The 25,971-nt window shown below is 31.1% G+C and overlaps 1 protein-coding gene across 47 annotated transcripts in view; it reads right to left on the bottom strand.

Moving 5' to 3' along the window:
* Positions 1-1,760: 1,760 nt before the first annotated feature.
* The window catches only part of LOC139503786 (uncharacterized protein KIAA2012 homolog), a 97,636-nt gene continuing 73,425 nt past the window's right edge, over positions 1,761-25,971 (bottom strand). For 38 of the 47 annotated variants that reach the window (XM_071293714.1, XM_071293713.1, XM_071293701.1 and 35 more), the window contains 10 exons: positions 25,521-25,692; positions 24,628-24,711; positions 23,700-23,729; positions 20,063-20,146; positions 16,519-16,718; positions 13,107-13,271; positions 5,736-5,944; positions 4,517-4,689; positions 3,215-3,365; positions 1,761-2,155 (listed from right to left, as the gene is read on the bottom strand). In XM_071293714.1, coding sequence (XP_071149815.1) covers positions 1,909-2,155; positions 3,215-3,365; positions 4,517-4,689; positions 5,736-5,944; positions 13,107-13,271; positions 16,519-16,718; positions 20,063-20,146; positions 23,700-23,729; positions 24,628-24,711; positions 25,521-25,692 — 1,515 coding nt within the window. In that variant the 3' untranslated portion in view covers positions 1,761-1,908. The remainder of the gene's footprint in view (positions 2,156-3,214; positions 3,366-4,516; positions 4,690-5,735; positions 5,945-13,106; positions 13,272-16,518; positions 16,719-20,062; positions 20,147-23,699; positions 23,730-24,627; positions 24,712-25,520; positions 25,693-25,971) is intronic. The other 9 variants (XM_071293710.1, XM_071293693.1, XM_071293686.1 and 6 more) reach the window with 3 other exon arrangements.

Raw genomic sequence — 25,971 nt, 5'->3', positions numbered from 1 at the left:
GAAAGACTCCATTTTGGACGGATTACATATAAAAGAAAACATTTTACACAATAAAATCAACAATAAGACATATAAAATCTATAAAAACTACTTAACAATGATGATTGCATCCACATTTTCAACAATACAGTTAGGTTCAGATGATACATACTTAATTATATATATACGGTTTAACCAACTTCCAACATGTGTTAAAATGTTTTTGTTTCAGAATCTATTTTACTGGAATGTAAGGTTTGCAGTGGCGGATCCAGGGGGGGGGGGGGTTCCGGGGGTGCGCACCCCCCCTTTATTTTTGCCGATCAATGCATTTGTATCGGGACATATGTTTTGCACCCCCTGAACCCCCCCTTTGCCCTGGGTTAGCACCCCCCCTTTTGAAAATTCCTGCATCCGCCCCTGGTTTGTGACAGGCATTAAGAGCTAGGTGATAAGTACTGTACCCAAAATGGCAGAAAAGTACCTTCTCGATTTTTTTATGAAATTTTCTACTCAAGAAATAATTACCCAAACACGGAAAGTAATTTGTATTTACAAACCTAAATAAATTTACTAGTACATGTAATTGAAAATAAGAAGGATGCTGATTTGGACTTTCAAAATAATCACTTGGAAATTACTGGTAATTATTCTAAACACATTCGAATGTTTCATCTGCTCCCAACTGTAGATAAATAAACAATTACATTGATTCATAAACAACAAAGTTAATATCAAGTAGCAGCAATATGATTGGACAATATCAGTAAAAATCTGACCAATGAAATGTAAGCTAACTAAATTGGCACTATGAACATCAATTTTTTTTTGTTACTTGGCACTGAAATTCTATTGGCTTTTTATTTAAACTTTTAATTTCCCTAAATAGTTTTTTAAATTGTTTTTATCATGATCTTAGAGCTAAATATTAAATCCTTTAATATATAACATATAAAATACATGTTTTATAAATACTGACATTTTAAAATCAATTAAAGTTTCTTGTTCATCATACATCTAAATGCATCAACAATTATCCATTGGCCGAACTTTTAACATGTGAATGTGTGCAAGTTTAAAAACTACAGTATAAATAAAAGCATGTGAATCATCAATATAAATAAGCATTATAAATGCAAAATATACATATAAAATGCGAAATATCATATAAATGCAAAATAAAGTGTATTTTTCATAAATAAAAAAAAAAAGATAAAAAAATAACTTTCCATTTGAGACAATACTACTGTGTTTAACCTCGCAAGGTCACATCAGGTTAGATTACTGTGGTGTCATATTTTTGTACTTTTAAAAGTATAAAAATATTTTTTTTCAAGTTTATTTTAAAAATTCTTTCACCTACTATATATATCGGCTATCAAGAACCATAACTCTTTTAAACAATCAACAAAATATCACAGAAAAGCTTTCTTTGCACTCGATCATCTTTATGGTAACAAAAATAGGGACCATCTCAAAATATATTATTTCCTCCTAAACACAGTTTTCAAAACTTTTCATATCATTCTGAAATATGAGCTCAATTTCAAATGAAAAATAGAGCAGTTGATGGTTTAGTTTTCAAATATATAGAAATTAATGATTTTTTGACAAATCTCAGAATGACATAGCTATTTCAATTTAGTATAAAAATCCAAACCAATTTTCAACTAGCGACACTAAAACCTATCTAATTTCAAGAGTTCAATTAAAAAACTTTTAAAATCTGTTGAATTCAACCAAAACCAGTTAAATAATAGAAATTATGCCATAAATAATGGCTTTATTTCACGAGTTCAAATTCTGGATCGTCCAACACAAACCAATTAAAAACAGGCTATGAAACATCACCAGGCGCTGTTAATTATGTGTATTGGCATATATACTATATTTTTATGCCAAACCAATTCAATAATTTAAAGTATAACACTAATACTGGTTTAATTTCAAGAGTTCAAATTCTGGGACGTCCAACCCGAACCAATTTAATAATTCAAAATATGAGAACACAAAGGCTTCTGTAATGTTATGTGAATGATCAAGTCCTCGAGCCTCTACTTGTAATGTTCGATTAAATTTAAGTCTCGCTTCCATCTCTGCTTGTTTCCTCGCCATTTCTTCTGCAAGTCTTCTAGCTTCTTCCATTGCTCGCTTGGCTTCTTCTTCTCGCCTTATTCTAAAATATATCAAAATACAATTAACCTTCTTTAAAGTCATATGAAATGAGTGACTGGTGAAAAATAATGTTTATCCAATTCTTGAACCAATGCATTTATATATCATAAACTTAGTTTAAAACTTTTCTTAGTCTTCTGCGCATGATTTAATCATTTTTTACTCAAATATATCGTATAATCGTCATTTTTTTTTCTCTCGGTCTGTTATGATTTTTAAACAAGTATGGCAGCACATTAAATGCTGTGTTTTGAATCTGAATGTTACCGATTGTCACCTTATAGTAAACAATCAACAAAGAAACATGGATATTGAGCACGTGTTTAACATGTATCATCCGATAATAGTTTATTTCAGTGAAGTGCCACGTTAAGGTCACTTTGCATACGGAAAATATGTTGGTGAATTGCTTGCTGGAAGCAAGCAATTTAGTAAGTAAACTTCTTCTAAATGTGGACAAATTAAAGAATTGTCTTCAGAAAAAAGTATATGTACATAAGTTTAATAATGAAAACTATCCATCTTGTTATAAAAAAAACATATGCATATTTTTTTTTAATTTGAGGTTTCATTTGACTTTAATTATATTAATTCCATACAGAAAGCCCTTTTATGGGGGTTCTATTTAATCACATAATCTCAATTTTTTTTGCCAATATAATCAAAGGGCATAACTTTTTAAAAATAATTGATTACTGATTTTCAAAATCGTTCAAGACATTGCAGTTAACTACCTATGATACTAGTTTCATAACAAGAATGTGTCCATAGTACACGGATGCCCATTATTTTCTATGCTTAATGGACTGTGAAAATGGGGTAAAATCTCTAATTTGGCATTAAAATTAGAAAGATTATACCATTGAGAACATGTGTACTAAGTATCAAGTTGATTGGACTTCAACTTCATCAAAACTACCTCGACCAAAAACTTGAACCTAAAGCGTAAAAAACGGACGAAGGAACAAATAGACAGATGGACGAATGGACGCACAGACCAGAAAACATAATGCCAACAAATGAGGCATAAAAAATAATAAAAGTACATCCTTAATCTTACCTGTCTTCCTCCTCTTTTCTTTTCCTTTCCTCTTCCTCTAATTTCTTCTTTCTCTCATACTCCAACCTCTCTTCCTCCGCCATCTTTGCCATCATTTCTTCTTCTTCTTTCCTTCTTTCTTCTTCCTCTCTCTGTTTCTCTAACATCTCCTCTACAAAAACAATGTCAAATATTTTTTAGTTTTTTCCTTATTTCACTTAAATATTTTTCATGGACATACCAACGAAAAAAACAAAACTATAAACCATGTTCCAAAAATGAAATTTAATTATACAAAAGTCATGTATGAGGCTTAGAACATGCTGGAGGGTTTGGATGGGGTTAAATGATTAAAGAATAATACCCTTAAAAAATGAAGATTAGAGAATAACGGGCAAAAAAAAAGAAGATTAGAGAAAAAAGGGGTGAAAATTAAATGTTTACAGAATAACAGACCCCCCCCCCCCCCCATCCAGACCCTCATATAGAAATCAAGGTTTTGGCAAATATTTCTTTCCTGTTTCAAGCTCAATCCACATAAACTTAAGACAATGTATAGTTGTTCTTTTCATACGAGAACTCTAAAAATCGTTGGTAATGAAATATTTTGAGTAGAAAACGACAGCATTAGCTTCTCAACAATATCAACACTATAACATTATAGGACTGTTAACATTTCAGAACATGCATGAATTAAACATTTACCACCAACAAACAATCGACAGATTGATCTATGTGAATACACACTAGATAATTTGTTCTCATGCAAAACATGCATGAAACATTTGCCACTGGACCTTAAGCAACCAACAATTGACAGATCGATCTGTGTGAATCCACACTAGATAATTTGCTCTCATGAAAAACATGCATGCAACATTTGCCTCTGGATGTTGAGCAACCAACAATTGACAGATTGATCTATGTGAATCCAAACTAGATAATTTGTTCTCATCCAAAGCATGCATGAAACATTTGCCACTGGACCTTAAGCAACCAACCATCGACAGATTGATCTGTGAATCCAAACTAGATAATGTTCTCATCCAAAACATGAATGAAATATTTGCCACTGGATCCCTAGCAACCAACCATCGACAGATTGATCTGTGAATCCAAACTAGATAATGTTCTCATCCAAAACATGCATGAAATATTTGCCACTGGACCCCAAGCAACCAACCATCGACAGATTGATCTGTGAATCCAAACTAGATAATGTTCTCATCCAAAACATGCATGAAATATTTGCCACTGGACCCCAAGCATCAAACCATTGACAGATCGATCTATGTGAAATAACACTCAGTCAAATTGTCTTACCATAGCGTTTCTGTTCCTCCTCAGCTTGTTTTCTCTTCATTTCTTCCAGTTTACGTTGATATTCCTCCTTCCTTCTTCTCTCCTTCTCTGCCTCAGCTTTTTGTTTGGCCATTTTCTCCTCTTCTAACTGTGCCTCTCTTTCTCTCTCTTCATCTTCTTCCATTTTTCTTTGTCTACAAAAGTGTTTAAATTAGATGTGAAAGATATTGTTTTAAACTTGTTCAAAAGCCTAACTGCAAGCATTCTTAAGTGACAACATAAAAAAAATCAATGAAGGATAAAAACTTCAAATAGTTTGGGGTTGGGGTCATAATTGCTGCAAGTTTTGTTTAATAGACATCGATTTTATATATATCCTTATTGGTCAATCAATTTTCCCCAACTTAAATTAAGAAGGGGGGGGTGTAGATGGGTCAGTGAAAAAATAAGGTTTACTGTGGATTCATTATTGTTTCATTGGATACCAATTTTCGTGGACTTTGTGGGTACAGGTGAACCACAAATTTAAATGTTCACTGAATTACAAATTTTCCATAGACTTGTATGTGGACATTAGCAGGTCATGAAATGAAATATCCAAGAAAGTGAAACTTTTCCTCAATCCACCAAAACAAATGAATCCACTGAGTGATGATACTGGTCTCTATATTCATAGTACAGCTTTATGAGGATGAGATATGGTTCCCAAACCTTGCTGGGCTACACAGTATAAAGTTCTTATTCCAACCATTGCCAACTGAGCTTTCTCATGACAATTTACAGGGATGCAGGATTTTCTTGCTGATTTGAAGACCCATTGGTGGCCTTCGGCTGTTGTATGCTCTTTGGTCGGGTTGTTGTCTCTTTGACATATTCCCCCATTTCCATTCTTAATTTTATACTGTAAATTCAGAAACTATTGCCTGCATTTATTATTGTGATTTTGTCATTTTAGACTTCAATGCGATTTTAATTTTTACGTTTTTGAGAAAAATCCTATTCAATTTATATAGAATATTTCGCAATAATTTCTTTATTTGGCCTTTTCAACTCTTTTGGATTCGAGCGTCACTGATGAGTCTTTTGAAGACGAAACGTCTGGCGTATATACAAAATTTAGTCCTGGTATCTATGATGAGTTTATTTTCTGAATTTACAGAAGTTTGTTTGTATTAAAACATCACTACATATAGATCATCAACAAAGTGAGAAAATCCTGCAATCCTTTTCTTAAACATACCGTTTTGCATCTAAAGTTTTGCGTCTTTCAGCCTCCATTTCCCTCTTAAGTTGTTCAGCCCTTTCATGTTCATCTCTTTCCCTTCTTGCTTGTTCTTCTTTCTCTCGTCTTTTCCTTTCCACATCCTCTTTACGCTTGGCAGCTTGTGCTGCTCGCTTGGCCGCCCTGGCTTCACGATTGGAAATCATTCGTAATCTGGCCGCTTCATCCTAAAAATGATTTGCAAGTTTAAGAATCAGTAGTAATATAAAATAGAAGATGTGGTAAGTTTATTTTACAACTGTAGTATTCATAAACAGTCTTTGGTTCAGTTGTCATAAAAAATCATCCATATACTGTTAAGTCATTTATTATCGTGGGTACCAATTTTCGTGGATTAAGGAAAATTTGCATGTTCGTGGATATTTGATTTCGTGGTTTTGCAGAAATCTGCTTACTAGCCTATATAAAATGTGATATTCGTTGAACATTCAATTTCTTGGTTTACCTGTTCCCACGAATACCACGAAAATTGATATCCAACGAATAAAAAAGAATCCACAGTACTGTAAATTCAGAAATTATTGCAAGGTTTTTATTATTGCGAAAAATACAACCGAGTTGTAAACGCAATTAATAATTTAAACTCCCATTTTGAAATATTTTATATGATTTAAACAGGATTTTCCCTCGAAATTGTAAAATTAAACTTGCATTTAAGTCTAAAATAACAAAATAATAATAAATGCACGAAATAATTTCTGAATTTACAGTAACCTAAGCCATAATGAATTATAAGTTAAAGTCCTATCAGACTTAATCTCCCTTTCAACATCTTACGATCGGAAGACAATTCAAAGTATGCTAAGAATTAGCCAATGTTTTTTACTGAGGAATAAATATAAGTTTAAGTTAGAGAGAAGGATGTATAAGCAAACGTGAAACTTACCAAATGAAATATTTATCCAGTAAAATTATGTGTAAAAATAATATAAATACGTAAATCTCTATTTACACACTAACTCCTTCTGCTTTATGTTTAAAATTAAAAAAAAACAAAAAAACACACACACCAAAAATAGTTCAAGTTTGTGCAGAAAGTTACAATTTTATTAAATAATTAAATATTCTCTCACAACTTGCATGCCACACAGTAATAAAATATTACAAGTTATTATTTGAAATGGTGTAGTCAATTAAAATATGATTTTTAATTAAAATATTGACTTTAGTTCAATAAAATTATAATGATTTTTAAATCATTTAACTTCGGACATGGCAGATCATTTTCAATTATATCTTAATATTTTAAATCTTAACATAAATATGACTTTTAAGTATCTAATTTCAAATTTTCAGTTTTCAATTACAAATTTTTAAAGAGTCATTTTTCTTAACCCATCACATTTTCTCTGTGTAAATTAATTAATGTTATCAATAGAAATTAAATAATTATATCAAATTGTTAAAAAAATATTATTATAAATACTTTAATTTCTTTATCATTGTAACACTAAATATTGCTTTATTGTTGTAAAGAATTAAATAACTGAAAATTAAAATGCACTTTTAGAAAAGCATTCAATCCATGCATACTTATAACACCTCTAATTTAAAGTGAAAAATCTTTTCGTGCTGCAAAAGATCTTTTTAAATGAAGACAAACACAGCTGGGTCCGCCATATTTCTGACTAATTTATTGGATTATGTTGATTGTTGAATATCAAGCAGTAAATATTACATGCATATTTAAGATGATGCATTTGTCAGACTTAGAGCTGACATTCATTTGTTTTAATTGCAAAGCAGCAAAACAGAAAACACCAAGATTTTTTTCCATCAAGAAATGTATCATACCATATTAAGTTCATGCATTTGAGGCAGACATTTTTAGCTAAAGTATAATCATTATCAAAGTTGTGATTTAATCATTTCAAGCCTCACAAAAGCATAATAAAATGTAATGCAATTTAATAAATCATTAAAATTGTGTCAAGCACAAGCAAATTGAGCCCTAATGCCCCTTAAATCAATAAAAATGTCATGTGACATTCATAATAAAAGTAAAACCTTACATCTGTGTTTACATTAAGCCAGTTTAACCTTCCTTATCTGAGTTATCTCCCCTAATGCACAGGATAATTTCATGAAGCAATATTTTTTTACAACTTTTGATTCATTTCACAAGTATATAATAATATTAATAATGATAATAATAAATTCTATAATTTATTAGTTTGAAAAACAAAATCAAATTAAAAAATAACTCAGAAATTACAAAATAAAGAAAAAAAGTTTGTTTTCAAAAATTCAAACTTAAAAAATATTGGTGCTATTTTTCTTGTAAAAAAACTGCAACAATCATTGTGACATTGATTGATTGACAATAGTTTTATGCCATATCTTATTTTTTTCTAATTTTAAATTGTAATGCAATAATTGTTCTAAGGGGAGATAACATAAGGGAGAAAAGTCATGATGTGTGAAAATATGTAAAAAAAAACTTTCATTCAAAAACCATGCTTTTTACCTTTGTCCTTGGCTTTTTAAGATAAAACAATTAATTTTTAAGGTTAAATTTATGCATAGTATATGTATTTGTATTCATGAATTAACTCTATATTCAAATCAAGTCAATTATTGACACAGTAAATTTTCTTTCAATAAATGTCAAAATTTTAACTAGTGTGAAAATGAAGATTTTATCAGTAACAACTGCTACTCATGATAATATTTTTTTCCTTCACTACTGTGGGCATACAACTACATGTATTATGATGATAATAATTGAAAGCTTACTTCTTTTTCTGTGGTAATTAAGTAAAAATATTGAAGATAATCATACCTCTATTTTGAGGGAAACAAATGTGTACGCCATTTTGAACCAATTTGATATCTTCTTAGTTCTACACAAGTTTCTTTTTTTAAACTACGAAATTTTTATGATCACTACTTGAACTGACACTCAAAATTTATATGATAAAATTAAGGCCACACATAAAACATTTAATTTTGTTCCTATATACATTAAATGTATGATTGTATTTTTTTCTTCAAAGCACTAAAAAGATTTGTATTATATGAGCTACCTTGGATATGAATCAACCCAATGCATGACTGATTTATGTCCAAGACTGATAATTCATTCTGGAACATACAAATACCAAATAAAAGATGATTTTTTGACTGGTTTGTAGTTTTTTTTTATATCAACTCCATTTTCAAACAGTTACACTGGAGATTTGTTCCACCTGCAATTGGTTAACTCAGATGGATTGATATTTATTTATTTAATGAATGACTATAATATTTTTTCTGTCTATTCAAAATAACATCAAAAATGTGGTGCACACTGAATAACCCACGTAAAGTGTGCACCACATTTTTGATGTTATTTCAAATAGACAGAAAAAAAGTATTATTAGTCATTTCTTATAATTTAATTCTGATTTAAATTCCATTTTTTAACGGAGTAAACCATGAAAAAACGTTGATGATGTCACAGTCTATATATAATGACCAAATTATGTCTATGAGCTGATAAACAAAACAACGTTAGTCAATCAGAAGATGTTTTTCATCCAAAATTAATTTATTTATGCATAAGATCAATCCTATCTGACTAAGCTCATATATAATCATTCCTTTTGAAAAGGAATTTACCAACTGCGAAAAAAACACCTTTTTATTTAATATAAGGCCTCAATAAATATCATAATACCAAGGTGTAATAAATATTCAGTGTATTATAAAATTATGAATAATAATAAAGTTAATTGTTATCTAAACATACTTGTTTTATGATGTTATAAGAGTTTATAATGATCACTTGAAGTTAAAAACAGTTTCATATTGTGGTTTGTGTTAAAAGGGGTTATAAATGTTAGGTGCGTTTGATTGACTGATAATTTGGTGATTTGCATCACAACAGACAGAAAGGCCTAGCCATAGCTAGACAAAAAACTGGAAACTTAAATGATATAACATGAACCTGAAATTAAAACTGGGACTGGATGTGACACTGATCAAATTTTGACAGTAAAAAGACATATATGGAGATAGGTGTGTAAAATTGTCAGAAAATCATATTTAGCCGTAGATAATTGTCCAAAAATGTACCTACTCTTAAATGAATGAATAGGGGGAGGGCTCTTTCTATGCCACAACACACAAGACAGCCTAATTCAGAACATAAATTTCCTTTTATTCTTCCTTTTCCTACACTGCCTGAATGAGACTTACAACATGTTCACCATGTGTAGCAGGATCTGCTTACCCTTCTTGAACATACATGATCTTTTTGTCATGCTTTGTATTATTGCTTAGTACAAGTTTATATGTACAAATGTAGTATTTTAGAGACTGGTCACAGTTTATCATTCCATCTTATTTTGCCATGATTTTGTCTTGTCTCTCTCTGATTTCTAATATAAAAAAGAAGATGTGGTATGATTGCCAATGAGACAACTATCCACAAAAGACCAAAATGACATTAACAACGATAGGTCACCATACGGCCTTCAACAATGAGCAAAGCCCATACCCCATAGTCAGCTATAAAAGGCTAAATCTTGTTACTTCTTGCGGTACATGTATCTTAAGCCTCTCTTTTTTTTAATTAATTCCTGTCCTGAACATGCATGAAATATTTGCCACTGGACATTAATTCATCAAATACAAGTCCCCAGATGTAGGGGGTTGGACTTTGCCTCTCAGTTATATTGAACCCGTCAGATACTCTGGGGGGTCTCCACCAAAAACCCCTTCTACTCCAAATCTCATTTCTTAGAAAATATTGTCAAACATCTTACAATATTTTTTAGACAAATTGTTTACTAGTCATTAGCAAGGCCTGCATATAAAGAAGAAGATGTGGTATGATTGCCAATGAGACAAAAATGACACAGACATTAACAGCTATAGGTCACCGTAGGGCCTTCAACAATTAGCAAAGCCCATACTGCATAGTCAGCATGGTGGTTTTTGTCAAAGAGTCAATTTATATAATATCTTCATTCAACATTCTATCAGGTATACTGGGTATATATATAACAATCTATATATAGATACCTACTAGGGAAAAATTATCTAAACACACCAAAAAATTTTTGTAAACAAATAAATAAATAATACAAAAGGGAAAGTCAAATTATATGTTTTCACTCTCATTATATCCAGTATTTGCAGTGACCTCAACTTCTTCCTATAATCTTTGAATTTCAAATAATTTTATTGCAGAAAAACAATTTTGTGAATTGGAACTGGTGCTGAACTTGGAACACTAAAACATAGATAAGATTTTGTAATGCTGTAAACTAAAAATTAAAAAAAATTAAAAAAATTATAATATAGAACTTGATCTGAATCAGCTATTTTAAAACATTCAGAAGCTCACAAATTGTTTTTTTCTAATTCAAATAGATATGCCTTTAAGATAAAGAACAGCAATAAAAGAACTGTTCTTTTGTTTTTTGAATTGCCCGATATGACAATTTCACAGACATTTTCAGTTTATGTCTATATATATTTTTCTCCAATGGTTCAATTTTTAGAGCATGCAACAAGAATCAGTTATTTTTCATTAAAGGGAGGTAATTGACACAATATTTCAGAGTTATTTCCCTTGAACCAATATATAACTTTATAAGTTTAATGTTTCAGAACTTGAAGAGAATAGAAAAATGCAATGAATGTTCTTTAATTGAATACAGATTAACACGGTTTTTAAAACACAGTATTCATTTTCATGGATACAAATTATCATGATTTGAGGGAAAAAATTGTTATTTTGTGATACTTCGTATTTGTGTTTTGGGCTATTCCATTAAAATGTATGTGGGAGGGTAGGAAGTGAAGTTACATTATTGAATTTGGGTCATGGGTCTATTTTTTAGTATGCACCTATTACAATATACAAAATTATCTAAATATGGTTCTTGGTTGTAGGGATATTTTGAAAGTCCCTAAAAATCATACCCTCCCACATACATTTTAATGGAATAGCCCAAACCACAAATTGTGTATAAAGTATAAAAAGTTTAAACATTTTTGAACACTCAATTTTATGGTTCACTCAAACAAATGAGAATTAAACCCTACAAAAATGATTAAATTCTCATAGTATCATAATCTTTCGGATACACATTTAAACATTAGAAATTCAAGTTCTGAAATGGGAGATTTACAATGGGGAAAATATGTGAATATGAATTAGTAAGATTATGTGTATTGTTTCACACTTTGTGAGGGTCTCGTTGAGGTCATTCCAAATTACCTTTTGTCCACCCTAAAATAAAATAATAAATAAAGCATGTATATTTCATATGCTCTACAAAACAAATATGGGTCATCTATAGCTTTACCTTCATTTTTCTCTTGGCCTGGAAATTATTGAATCTTATTGGTAAATTCAAATTGTTTGTTCACACACGAAAAAAGAATAGCTCAGTCACACACAAAAATAATAGCTGTAACACCAAGTTATATCACTCAGTCACTAGACAAAAAACAGCTCTTTGACAGATACTTTTGAAACTGCATTTAAAATATTTGTAGTAAAAAAGAAGTGTATATCTACACATAAGTTAAACCAGGTTTAACAACTATCATAAAGCCATGGTCTGTCTATTAAAAAAAAGAGAGTAAGTTCACTTGACCTGCAATCTAATAATATTAGATGTTTACTATTGGCTTCCTCAGAAATAACAAACGAAATATGACTCTTTGTCAATAGAATGGAATTTGATGCGAAAGTCATAGAAGTGAGAGGTTTAGCTAGCTTTAAAACCAGGTTCAATCCACCATTTTCTACATTAGAAGATGTCTGTACCAAGTCAGGAATATGACAGTTGTTATCCATTCGCTTGATGTGTTTGAACTTTTGATTTTGCCATTTGATTGGGGACTTTCCTTTTTGAATTTTCCTTGGAGTTCAGTATTTTTGTGATTTTACTTTTTATGCAACAAATTACTTTTGCTTTAAATAAATTATTCAGAAAAGATATATTTATTTTCACATTTTAGCTGGAACTGGTTAAGTTTAATGAAACTTATATCAATGAAGAATTCCTAAACCCTTAAAAAGTTTTGACTATGAAGTAAGGAATCTTATTTAAATTTTTTTTTTTCAGGATCACTAAATAAAGATACAAAACTGGAAAAATAGGGGAAATAATGAAAGGTTTAAAGAAACTTTAAATTATCAAAATTCATAAAATTAGTAATAAGAGGAATAGCAACTTCAAATTTCCTCCAAATCCCAAAACTGGTAAACACACATCACCATAGCAACAAAGAACTTATCACCATAGCAACAAAGAACATATCACCATGACAGCAAGTCCATGAACCCAATCTGACATAAATATTTAAAATGGCGGTAAAAAGTCTTACATCCTCTCCTTCCTGTTTCTCTTCATCGTCTGTTGGTTCATCGTCAACCGACGGTATTGTGGACGGTGCTTTTGGGGGTGGTGGGGGTGATGGCGATGGTGTTTCACGTACAAAGTGGAACTCAAAGTCACTCTCAGACGATTTAGCAGTCTCAGCAATTGACTCCTATAAAATACAAAATAAAAATTTTAAATGATTTAATTGTTAAATTATTTCACTTCTCAGAGCAAAATTATTTAAAATTGGTATGCATCTAATATTGGAAATAAAATTGCTGGAATTTTTGTTTCAATCGACCTCAAAATTTTTTATCTCAGTTTTTTTTTATCCATAGTGATTTGTTTAAATTATATTTATAATCTATATTGTTGAACTAATCATATAATGAAACTGTTAATAATATTATATAAAAGAAAATAAAAAGAGAAAAAATTAAAAAAAAGAATTATATATATCTTGATTTTACCACTGGTGAATTTTGTGAGATTGTGAACAAAAAGTGAAAATGTCTGAAATTATTATAACACATATCAAGTTATGAAAAATACAATGGATCTTTTTCACTTTCTTAAAAGTTGTGTTGAGATCATTCCATACAGTTACAGCTCAAAATTATCTCCCTTTTTAGAAAAAAAAACTAATCTGATTATGTGTATCATGTGAATTTTCAAATATGTGAACAAAATTGAATGTGCTACATCAGGGATGTGTTATCTCCCTTTTAAAAACTTTCTGTGCCAAATGTGACAAGTTATCTCCCTTGAATGTGACAAGTTATCTCCCTTAAATGTGACAAGTTATCTCCTTTGAATGTGACAAGTTATCTCCCTTGAATGTGACAAGTTATCTCCCTTGAATGTGAAAACAAATCATTCTGTGTTGTTGCCACCACTACCTTTGACTGAAATTTCCTTAGATTTGTCGTACTAGCTTTTGACCTTGTAGAAACTTTCGATCTCTGAAAATTTGTTACACATCAAATAAATAGTATTTAACAATGTATACTCAGATGAATGACAATAAAAATGCCCTACTCATTGTTAGGCATTTCATTTCTATTTCATATTGCCAGCCTCTTTCTATGTTGTGATGTTACACTATTGTTTCTGGTAAGGTTGAAGGTTGGTACCTATTTCAAAAACATTTATTCCCGCTGCATAATCTTTTTTGCTTGCACCTGTCTTAAATCTGGAACCCGATGTTCAGTAGTTGTCGTTTGTTGATGTGATTCATAAATGTTTCTCATTTGTTATAAATTTGTTTTCCCTTTTAAATGGTTTTACACTAGTCATTTTGGGGCAGTTTATAGCTAACTGTTGGGTGTGAGCCAAGGATTCATGTTGAAGACCCTTCAACCTATAATGGTTGTTCTTTCACAAATTGTGACTGATGGATGGAGAGTTAGTGTCCCATTGGCAATCATACCATATCTTCTTATATCTATTAGGGTTTTTTATTTTGAATGTCGAAAAAATAAATTTCAATACACATTTGAAAACTTTTTGTATTTGAATTTATAGTCTAACTATGTGTTACTACAATATGAAGGTAAGAGCACAAAAATACTAAAATGTGAACATCAGGGACCACATCTGTCAAGCTGTCAAGATTACTTTGATTTTAAAATCTAGGGATCTTAATTTTGTCTCCATTGACATATACCCGAATCTCCTATTATTCTACTGAAACTGTCAATAATAAGCCTGTTTCTACAATACTAGCAAGAAACAACAAAGTTCATCAATCATAGCAGCCAATCGAAACAGCTTTTCATTCAAGTTCAATCTACCTTTATTTTGACCTGTTGCAAAAAAATGAATTATTTACCACATTTTTTTAAATCATATTTTTCACTCAAAAAGTTTTATATTATGGTAAATTTAATTTTTATCAAACTTTTTGTCTGCAAGTTAAGTTGTCTGGAGCTAATTGTGTGGTTCTTTTAACTCTACTATTTAGAATTGTATCAGTTCTTTAGGAAGTTCTTCTTTAGCAAATGGTGTGGTAGTTTTAGAAGGTCCTCTGATAAGAATTTTCAGTTTCTTTATAAAATTCGTCTTTAAAGAATTGTATTGATTCTTTAGGAATTTTGTTTTCAAAGAATTGTGTGGGTTCATAGAAAGTTCTTGTTTAGGGAATGATGTGGGTTTTGGAAGAACTTTCTCCTCAGGGAGTGGTGTTATTTCTTTTGGAAGTTCCTCCTCATGGGATTGTGTACGTTCTTAAGGAAGTTGCTCTTCAGGGAATGGTGTGAGTTCGTTATGAAGATCTTACTTAGGGAATTTCTGTAAATTCTTCAGAAAGCTTATCCTTACTCTTTAGGGAATTGATAGATCTCTTAAGAGAGCGCATCTCTTGGAAATTGTTTGGGTTCTTTAGGAAGCTTCTTTTATAGAATTTTGTGGGTTCCTAAGGAATTTCGTCTTTGGGATTTGTGTGAGTTTATTTTAGTTCGTCTTAAAAATATTGTGTGTGTTCTTTAGGAAGATCCAGTTAATAAAATGATATGGGTTCTGTATGCACTCCTCTTCAGGAAATGGTATGAGCTCTTTAGGAAGCAGCCCTTCATACAAGATCCTTCTAAACTTAACAAGTTTGGTATTTCATTAAGAATTTGAAAGGAACATAATCATACCTTATCTGATTCATTATCAGAAGCTCCTTTATCCTCCAATGGGGGTAGTGAGGGAGGAGGTGGTTTTTCTGTAAGAGGCTCCTCAAAAGGAGTAGTTTTTATTTCTAGCTAGAAGGAACATTGTTATACCTTATCCGATTCATTATCAGAAGCTCCTTTATCCTCCAATGGGGTTAGTGAGGGAGGAGGTGGTTTTTCTGTAAGAGGCTCCTCAGAAAGAGTAGGTTTAATTTCTAGCTAGGAGGAACATAATCATACCTTATCCGATTCATTATCAGAACCTCCTTTATCCTCCAATGGAGGTAGTGAGGGAGGAGGTGGTTTTTCTGTAAGAGGCTCCTCAGAAGGAGTAGGTTTAATTTCTATCTAGAAGGAACATAATTAATTATACCTTATCCGATTTATTATCCGAAGCTCCTTTATCCTCCAATGGGGGTAGTGAGGGAGGAGGTGGTTTTTCTGTAAGAGGCTCCTCAGAAGGAGTAGGTTTAATTTCTAGCTAGAAGGAACATATTTATACCTTATCCGATTCATTATCAGAAGCTCCTTTATCCTCCAATGGGGGTAGTGAGGGAGTTGTTTTTTTTCTGTAAGAGGCTCCTCAGAAAGAGTAGGTTTAATTTCTAGCTAGAAGGAACATAATTATACCGTATCCGATTAATTATCAGAAGCTCCTTTATCCTCCAATGGAGGTAGTGAGGGCAGAGGTGGTTTTTCGGTAAGAGGCTCCTCAGAAGGAGTAGGTTTAATTTCTATCTAGAAGGAACATAATTATACCTTATCCGATTCATTATCAGAAGCTCCTTTATCTTCCAATGGGGGTAGTGAGGGAGGAGGTGTAGGCTCCTTAGGAGGTGCTTCTTCTGTAGGAGGCTCAACGGGAGTAGGTTTAGGCTCTTCATCCTTTGCCTTTTTGCCTTTAGTTGCCTTGCCTGGTTTCTTGGCAGGTGCTTTCTTGCCTTTGTCTTTTGGCTTACCTATAATGATATCCATCAACAAATATAAAAGAGATGATCGTAAACTAAACTGATTAATATGCATGATATAAATAATTACACATAGACATGAGAGAAGATATTGTAAGTACTGGTAAAAAACAAGAATGTTCAAATTTATTTTCAAAGAAAGAATATAAGAGACTTTGTCATTTTGTAACTACATCTATTATAAAATTAGTATATTTTATTTTAAAATTCAATTCAACAAAAGTTTAAAACTAAAATATTTAAAACACATTTAACAATTACAATGAAATAAGAAGCAACAATATTTTTTCAGTGATATAAGTAGCTTTGTCTCATTTAATTATATGTATAATAATAAATCTAAAATTCCCACATGCACACAAACCAGTTATTTGATTGTGTATACCTGTAAAAATATATGTGCACAGAAACTGCAAAAAATAATTTACTGTACATTTACATAATAATAAAGTGGTGCTCATGCAAAAGTTGGTGTTTAAAATATTATAATAATAAACATTTTTCCCCAGATGTTGAATTTGAAATATAAAATAATGCAATTGTCTTCAGATTTGGTGAGAATCAAATAATTGTGTGTACAATACTTTTTTGGGGGCTTTTTTTTTTAGACCATTTAAAGGCAATTATCACATACAATATTCCCCTACACAAACAGGATTCCACAGAAAATGTGCAAATCAACCAATTTATATGTGCATAGGGGAAAAACAACTGAACATTTTTTTCAAATCTTTTACCTGCCCTTACATGTTGAATTCTGGTTTAAGTATTGTATTATTATTTTTAAACAAGAGTGCACACGCTGACATGTCTCGCCTTCTATACTAATCATTGATATTATGTTGATAGTCCTAAGTATAAAGCTTAGTTTTATTTCAACTGTCTCATAAACTTAACATTAACCAAGATAACTAAACAAAGACCAATGAACCTTGAAAATGAGGTCAAGGTCAGATGAACCATGCAAGGCAGACATGTACAGCTAACAATGCTTCTATACAACATATATAGTTGACCCATTACTTATAGTTTAAGAAAAATGGACCAAAACACAAAAACTTAACACTGTGCAATGAACCATGAAAATGAGGTCACCGTCAAATTGAACCTGGGCGACTGACATAAAGATCATAAAATATTTCCATACACCAAATATAGTTGACCTATGGCATACAGTATTAGATAAAAAGACCAAAACTCAAAAACTTAACTTTGACCACTGAACCATGAAAATGAGGTCAAGGTCAGATGACATCTGCCCTCTAGACATGAACACCTTACCATCATTTCATACAACAAATATAGTAGACCTATTGCATATAGTATGAGAAAAACAGACCAAAACACAAAAATTTAACTATAACCACTGAACCATGAAAATGAGGTCAAGGTCAGATGACACCTGCCAGTTAGACATGTACACCTTACAGTCCTTCCATACACCGAATATACTAGCCCTATTGCTTATAGTATCTGAGATATGGACTTGACCACCAAAACTTAACCTTGATCACTGATCCATGAAATGAGGTCGAGGTCAAGTGAAAACTGTCTGACAGACATGAGGACCTTGCAAGGTACGCACATACCAAATATAGTTATCCTATTACTTATAATAAGAGAGAATTCAACATTACAAAAAATTTGAACTTTTTTTTCAAGTGGTCACTGAACCATGAAAATGAGGTCAAGGACATTGGACATGTGACTGACGGAAACTTCATAACATGAAGCATCTTTATACAAAGTATGAAGCATCCAGGTCTTCCACCTTCTGAAATATAAAGCTTTTAAGAAGTGAGCTAACACCGCCGCCGCCGCCGTAGCCGCCGCCGGATCACTATCCCTATGTCGAGCTTTCTGCAACAAAAGTTGCAGGCTCGACAAAAAAATCATAAAAAAGGAACTTAAAAGTCAGTTTTATGTATCACTGATAATAATAATTTAAAGAAAAGTGCCTGACTCATAATTTTAAAATTTACAAATTTATGTGAGAAACCAAAGATATAGGAAATTTTTAATCACTGCATTAACATATCAATATAAAGATGTTTTGAGAAGGAATCTAAACTATTCAAGTATATGTTGTCCATTTGTGGTAGATTTGTTTTAATATGAAAAAAAAAACAATCAATGGCCAGAAAAGTGCACCATGCAACACATACTGAATTTCAAAACACCTTAAATTTCATCAAATGCACATTGAAGCTTAACGATAAGAAAGGTGGTGACTAAACTATACAATACACCTTATCGCTTATCCCAGCTGACCCGGCCGATTGAACTTTTGACGCATACAACAATCACTTTTCCATTGTGGCGTCAGATATTTTGTTTTATGACGTCAAATTTTTACGGGAACCTGTGTGATATCCAGTAATGGCGGACAAATAGCGATAAGGTGTATAGATACAGAAACAGTTACAGTGGATTCATTATTGTTCGTGGTGTACTTATTTTTTTTTGCAGATTTCATTGATATATCATGAAACACAAATTTAAATATTCAAAGAAGAATAAATTTTCTATATCCTATAGTACATGAGCTCCCACGAAAACAAATGAAACCACAATATATGTGCAGAATAATGAATAAAATAAATTACCATGCCTCAGGGTTATAACCTGTGTTTTATACTGTACATGCAAAGTAAGACTATAAAAAAGAGATTGAAAGCTCCTAAAATAAAAGATTTAAGTGAACTCATGCAAAAGATATAGACCAGTAAAACAGTATCCTTTCTAAAAATAGATCATGGAGGTAAAAATAGAGAAACTGGTATATGATTTTAACAGATTGTTCTAATGTTGTGTTGTTCCACTTCTATTCCAGGTAAGGGAAAGGATAGAGAAATTGGAAACATGTTTAACCCTGCCACATTCTTTAAGTGCCTGTCCCAAGTCAAGATCCTGTAGTTCAGTGGTGGTCTTTGGTTCATGTCTGTCATATTTGTTTATCGTAAATTGTTTTGTTATCGAAAACTTAGAAGCAGTTATTTTTCTCATCTGAATTGTTTAAAATTTGTCATGTCGCAACTTTTTATAGCTGACGAAACTGTATAGATGTTACTCATTGTTGAAGGCTGTATGGTGACCTATATTTATCTATAACCATGTCATCTGAACTCTGTTTGATAATTATCAAATTTGCAATCATTATATATATAACCACTTTTATCAGAATCCTTACTTGTTAATTAATTTCTAAAGTGAAACTATAAAGTTCATACCAGTTTCTCTACAAAGAAATTTTTCAAAGGAGATCGATAACAGTAAAAGCAGGAAGGAGTGTTAGTGGAGAGTATAAGAATCTAAGATTTGAGATCTTGTCTCACCCTTCTTCTTGGTAGTCGGTTTATTGGGAGGGAGACCTAATTCTCCAAACAATTTCTCTAGTTCTCCTTTTGTATTTACTTTTCCTGTTGAATTGAAACATTAAGATATATAAGTATAAAATTATATACTGATTTTGGACAATCCAAAATGCTACTCAGACCTCTGGTCATGCTAAAAAACTGAAAGCTGAAAGTTAAAAACTGCCCATTAGAGTTAGGATTTTAAATCAACCAAAAAAACACACCAAAACAAGTTATAATGTCAAATGTAAAACTACACAAAATGTGCCTCAACCAGAATGTGATAGTACACACCAACACAGTGTGCCAAGTATAAAATACATGTACATGAAGAAAACACTCATATCATATTATCAATTCATGTTAAAACATATAAACTCTTTACATCTCGTCCTGAAAGAATTACATTCTGAAAGAAAAACCATACAAGTTAAAGTGTTGTCTCCAAAAGTCATGTGATATTAAAATGTGTTCTGCAAAGGTCATGTGACTATAACTGTCGTCTGCTGACAGCAGTCTCTCACCAACTGGTTCCTTTACTGGTGGTTTAGGCAATGGTTCATTGGTAGCTCCTTCAAATTTCTTAGATTTTTGGCCATGATCTATAACTTTAGGAATTTCTGGTGGCAGGGGAGGTAAGTTTGAATCCTGGATAGGTGGCTGTACGGAGATTCGTTTGGCTGAAGATGGTTTTGCTGGAGGTATGGCTTCTTTCTCTGTTACATAAATTATGAATAATTCTAATATTCAAACTGTTGTTGTAAATAATATTATTGAAAGCTATAAATAGTATACATTTCTTAAATTGACAGTAATTGAATTTATATATAATTAATTATGAAAATGAACTCGCTCTGGCACAGTTGGCCTCAGGCTGATTTAACTATTATTACCATTACCATTACCATTTTGGTCATATAATTAATAGATCTTCACTATGTTTTAGTGCTTTAATTATACATCCTTAACTTTCAAATATTCGCCTCGAGCTTTTCTGATGGTATATAGGCAAATATAGAAAACTTTTCAGAGGCCTAAAATTGCTTTTATTTCATTGATTTTATATCATTGACAGTTTTCTCAAATCTTCAATTATTTTTTTTAATTCAAACTAAATTTATATTATTCTTCCACCATATATCTCATCTATAGAAATGTTTAAAATATTGCAACATTTTAAATTATGAAATTTAGTGTCCATGAAAACCAAAAATTTATTTACTAAAACCTCAGCCTGTCATTAAAACCCATCGGAAAAACTATAAAAACCATAACCTCTTATGAAAATCGCAAGAACTATTTGATTTGAGCGTTGCTGGTGGGTCTTATGTGGATGAGGTGCTCGTCTGGCATTAATATAAAATTTCAATCCTGGTGTCCATGATGAGTTTATTTACATACTAAAATGGTAAAATGGTAAAAGGTTTATTGAATGCTTAGGTTAAATATTTAAAAAGAATAAAAACTTTTAGCATCATCATTGTACTTAAAAAATCTTGTTAATTCATTCTGTGTATATATATAGTCATCAATTTGAAATCAAATTAAAAACAACTTTGCAAGAACAGTTTTTTGTATAATATTTTAAAATCTTGTGTGGTTAGAAAACAGCTTAATTACTTTAAGAATTTTCCTTTTTCTTAATCATTTTTTGGAGAAGATACGCAATATTTTTCACCTATCCAGCTGTAATCAAATTAATCAATATTTCTACTCTGTTTCTATGCAAGTCATATTTGCTTATTATATACCTAAATAGTAGGGAAAAAATGTATACCACACCCATGTACTAATTTTCTATAGTAAAATGGTAAATTTTCTATAGTTATTGTAAATTTTCTATGGTAATATAAAAATTGTAATTTTTTTGTTTTACCTTCTGCAAGATTTTTCAAATACTCTTCCAATGGATCTGATAAAAAAGTTCATATACAGTAAAACCTGACTAAACCAAACCCTTTCGGGACTTGAGATTTTGTTCGATTTTGGTAGGTATTCGGTTTCATCAGGTTCACAATGCATAAAATGTCATATGATTGGTCTACAGAACAAGTTTGGATTAGACAGGTTTCCGGTTTATTCAGGGTTTGGTTTATATCTTGTTTCACTGTAACAATTTTCCTGTTTTCCATTTTAAACTTCTAGATGACAAAAAGTACACAAGTAAATTTTATCAGCTTGTGCTTTATAATACATTTCTCTAGTTCTTAGCGGGGGCTTAGGTAGCTAAGTGGTCTGAGAAGTTGAACTACTGTATCAATATAGCCTGTCAACACTGAAATTGTGATTTCAAATCCAGCAATTGCGGCAGGAGCATTCTAGCAGGTTTTATGATTTTAAAACTGCATTCAAATAACTTGTAAATTTTAAAGTTTCCATCGAAAAACAAGCCATATTTATAACTTTTTATCAATTTAGAACAATATAGTGGGTCTCATTGGGGTCTAAGCGTGACGCGGGATTGCCGATTTTTTGTAAGCTTGACACGTGAAAGTCAAATTATTGTGTCGGGAAAATGGGAAATGAGATCTAGCGGGACCCGGGAAATGACAAAAAAATGAGAATTGCTTACGTACATAGTGTAAGCGGGATACGGAAATCTGACAAAACAGTAAGCGGGATCCGGGATCGGAACCCCCCAATGAGACCCCCAATATAAATAAACTTTTACTAGGCTTTTGTATGTCTGACCAAGTGTAATTCCACTAAAGGTGCAAGTTTCATCAAACTATTTAAAACATTGGAATTATTTTATTGTACAAAAATAAATAACAAACAAAAGTCAACAAGTACTATGCTTAAATAGAACAGAATATTTGCTACCAGTTTGTTACCAGTAGAAGTTGAAAGCGATTAGAAATAAATAAATTAATAAATAACAAATATGACATTTTTTTACATTGTGCTTGAACAAAAGGTGTTGTCACTCTTATGGACAACATCAAAAAATCAATGAAGAATAAAAAAAACCTTAATTCAAATAGTTTGGGGGTGGGGGGTCAAAATTGCTGCAAGTTTTGTTTAACTTGACATACATCCTTATTGGTCAATTATTTTTCCCTAATTAAGTTAAGAGGGCTGGGTAGTGGGGTCAGTGAAAAAACTATATGAATTAAGTTTTTTATCCTCCCTTGAACTTTTGATGTTGTCCCTTATAATGCCTCAATTACAATTTTTGATTATAAAATCAAGAATATATCAATAAAAAAACATGACATATACATTAATTGATTGTTGTGCATTTAACATCCAGTTAATGAAATAACCATGAATTAAAAATTATTAAAGGGAGATAACAAATAACAATGGAAATTAACAAATAACAAAGGGAGATAACAAATAACAATGGGAGATAACAAATAAACAAAGGGAGATAATTCAATCATTATTTAAAGTATAATGTGTTAAATCAAGTTGGTATCATTAATTTGAATGAAAGATAATCTTAAAAATTCACAAGTGAAAACAATTCTGGTGGATTAATATTAATTGTGTTCACAGTTTAGTGTCAACAATAAATCAGTGTAAGGGGAAGTAACTCAATGAGTCTGTGTAAGGGGAAGTAACTCAGGTGAAATTTGGCTCCAAACATTCATCATCAACCGTGAAATCTCACCGTCTGATTTTGCTTGCGACCCTTTGTCTTCTGTAAAATTATGATTTTATGTATTTAGGAAATTAAATGATTGATAAATATATCATATTTAAAATTTTATATAAAAAATAAATTGATCACTTTTTTAGCATTTGAAATCCAATATTATAAAATTTTCTTTGCACTTCAGTTCAAGAAGAATAATAAAGATTCTTTCAAATTGTGAATATTTATTCAAATTAATAATTTTGTAATTTTGTGTTTGAACATCATACTTTGTGTTAAAAAAAAAAGAAATTTCTTTGGATCTTTATAATTTATTGCATTTTTCTATAATAAAAAAAAATTTCAATCATAAAAATAAACAACATTTTTTTCTTTCTTCATCTTTAACCATAACCAAATGTGAAATGTCTGCTTCATTATTGCTGAGTGATGAATAATATACTCATGAACAATTCAAATGTGCAGTTTGAGCCAAGTATCACAAGATTCATTCAATCCATAAGGTAAACATGAAGGAAGGTCAGAGGTGAAATATATAGGTGGAGGGTAAACACCTTTGTTGCCATGCCAATGACAGTAGAAATGTGACCTTTGACCTCTTAAACACATGACATATTGTCAAGGTCAGTAAAACATACACAAATTGGGTAAGTGTAAAGTACATGAGTTATAAATAAACAGTATTGTGCTTCCATGACAACGGTATGCGAGACTTTCATAATGCACCAATTATGACTATTAGATAAGGGTTCAGAATCATTCATGTTTCTGTGACAACAAATATAAACATAAAAAAAACCACAAGACATCCATGCCAACATTGTTAGTGTAGAGTGCACAGCAAAAATCAACATGAATAGTGTATCCATGGCAACCAGGTAAATATAAAATATAAAACAAGATCTCCATGCCAAACACAGTGTTAAGGGAGATAACTCTTTACCTTCATTAGGTGGTGTTGCGCCTTTTGGTGGCGGAGAGATACCTCCGTATAAAGCCTCATTTTCATTTTTATTTTTTACCATTCCTAAATTATTTTAAAACCATAAAAATACATTATTGAAATCTAATTATTCGAACAAGTCTTGTTGAAAATAAAACTTTTTTGTTCCAAAAAAACAAGTTGCTGCTTTTGTATTACTTTACATTGATAAATTTGATTTGCTGAAATGTTATCACAAAAATCTGCTTAAACTGAAACAAAACCCTAATATATTACAATTGCCAAACAATTTACAATATAGTTTTAAAACCTTCGTTAGAAGCTACTAGAATGTATTTCCTTTTCTTCTACTATAATAGTACAGAATTTACCATGTTTCAAAATTCAATAAATTCATAAATACAAAAAATAATATTATTATACAAATGACATATATTAACAATTCATGAATGAGATTTTTTAAATTCATAAACACACACTTAACCTAGACTATGAATCACTGGTCCATATTCATTGAAAACTTCTTAAGCAATTCATCCAATAATTGCTATTTTTTTCATCAAATGAGTCGTATCATAAAAGGGTCAAAGTACTGTAAATTCAGATATATATTTTGTTCATTTATTATTGTGATTATGTCATTCAAGACTAAAATGTCATGTTAATTTTTGCTATATTAAGAAAAATCCTGTTTAATTCATATGTAAAATTTCAAAATTCGAGTTTAAATTATTGCGATTATAACCTTGTGGCATATTTTGCAATAATTTCTGAAATTACAGAAACAATTAAAGTTTCAAAACAAACATGATTTATAAAAAAAAAGCTTATCCTAGCAAGTCTAAATTCATAGCAAACTTCACAAATATACAAAAATAATAATTTGTACCCACCTACTACAAACTCTTCTTTTTTAGCTACAGCTTTCTTGGCATCAGATTTCTCCGTTTGTACGCTCTTTTTGTCATCTGACAAGGCACTCTTTTTATCTGATACTGCACTCTTCTCGCTCTTTTTACTCACAACACTCTGTCGGCCAAGATCTTTCTGTTCCGCTTCATTGACCTATAAATTATGAAAAATAAATTGTCTCTAACCAACAGTATAATGTATGTTCTGATATATTTTAAGAAAAGAAAAGTTCATCATGAGAAAATAGAAATATCCACTGTTACAAAATCTCACTTAAGGATGTTCGCTTCTCTGGTTTTTGAATTGCAGTGTTCTAGGATTCCCATTACCCGTTACCCGGGGTAAGTGGATTAGGACAACGGGTAAGTCATTTTTTAGCCTTTGTCACCCGGTGGTAAGTCAATTTTCAAGTTCGGGGAAGCCGAAAAACTC

The sequence above is a fragment of the Mytilus edulis genome, chromosome 14 (genome assembly GCF_963676685.1).
Source record: "Mytilus edulis chromosome 14, xbMytEdul2.2, whole genome shotgun sequence".
In the NCBI taxonomy this organism is placed as follows: domain Eukaryota; kingdom Metazoa; phylum Mollusca; class Bivalvia; order Mytilida; family Mytilidae; genus Mytilus; species Mytilus edulis.
Note: the sequence above shows the minus strand (reverse complement) of the source record. Positions and strands in the feature narration are given on the sequence as shown.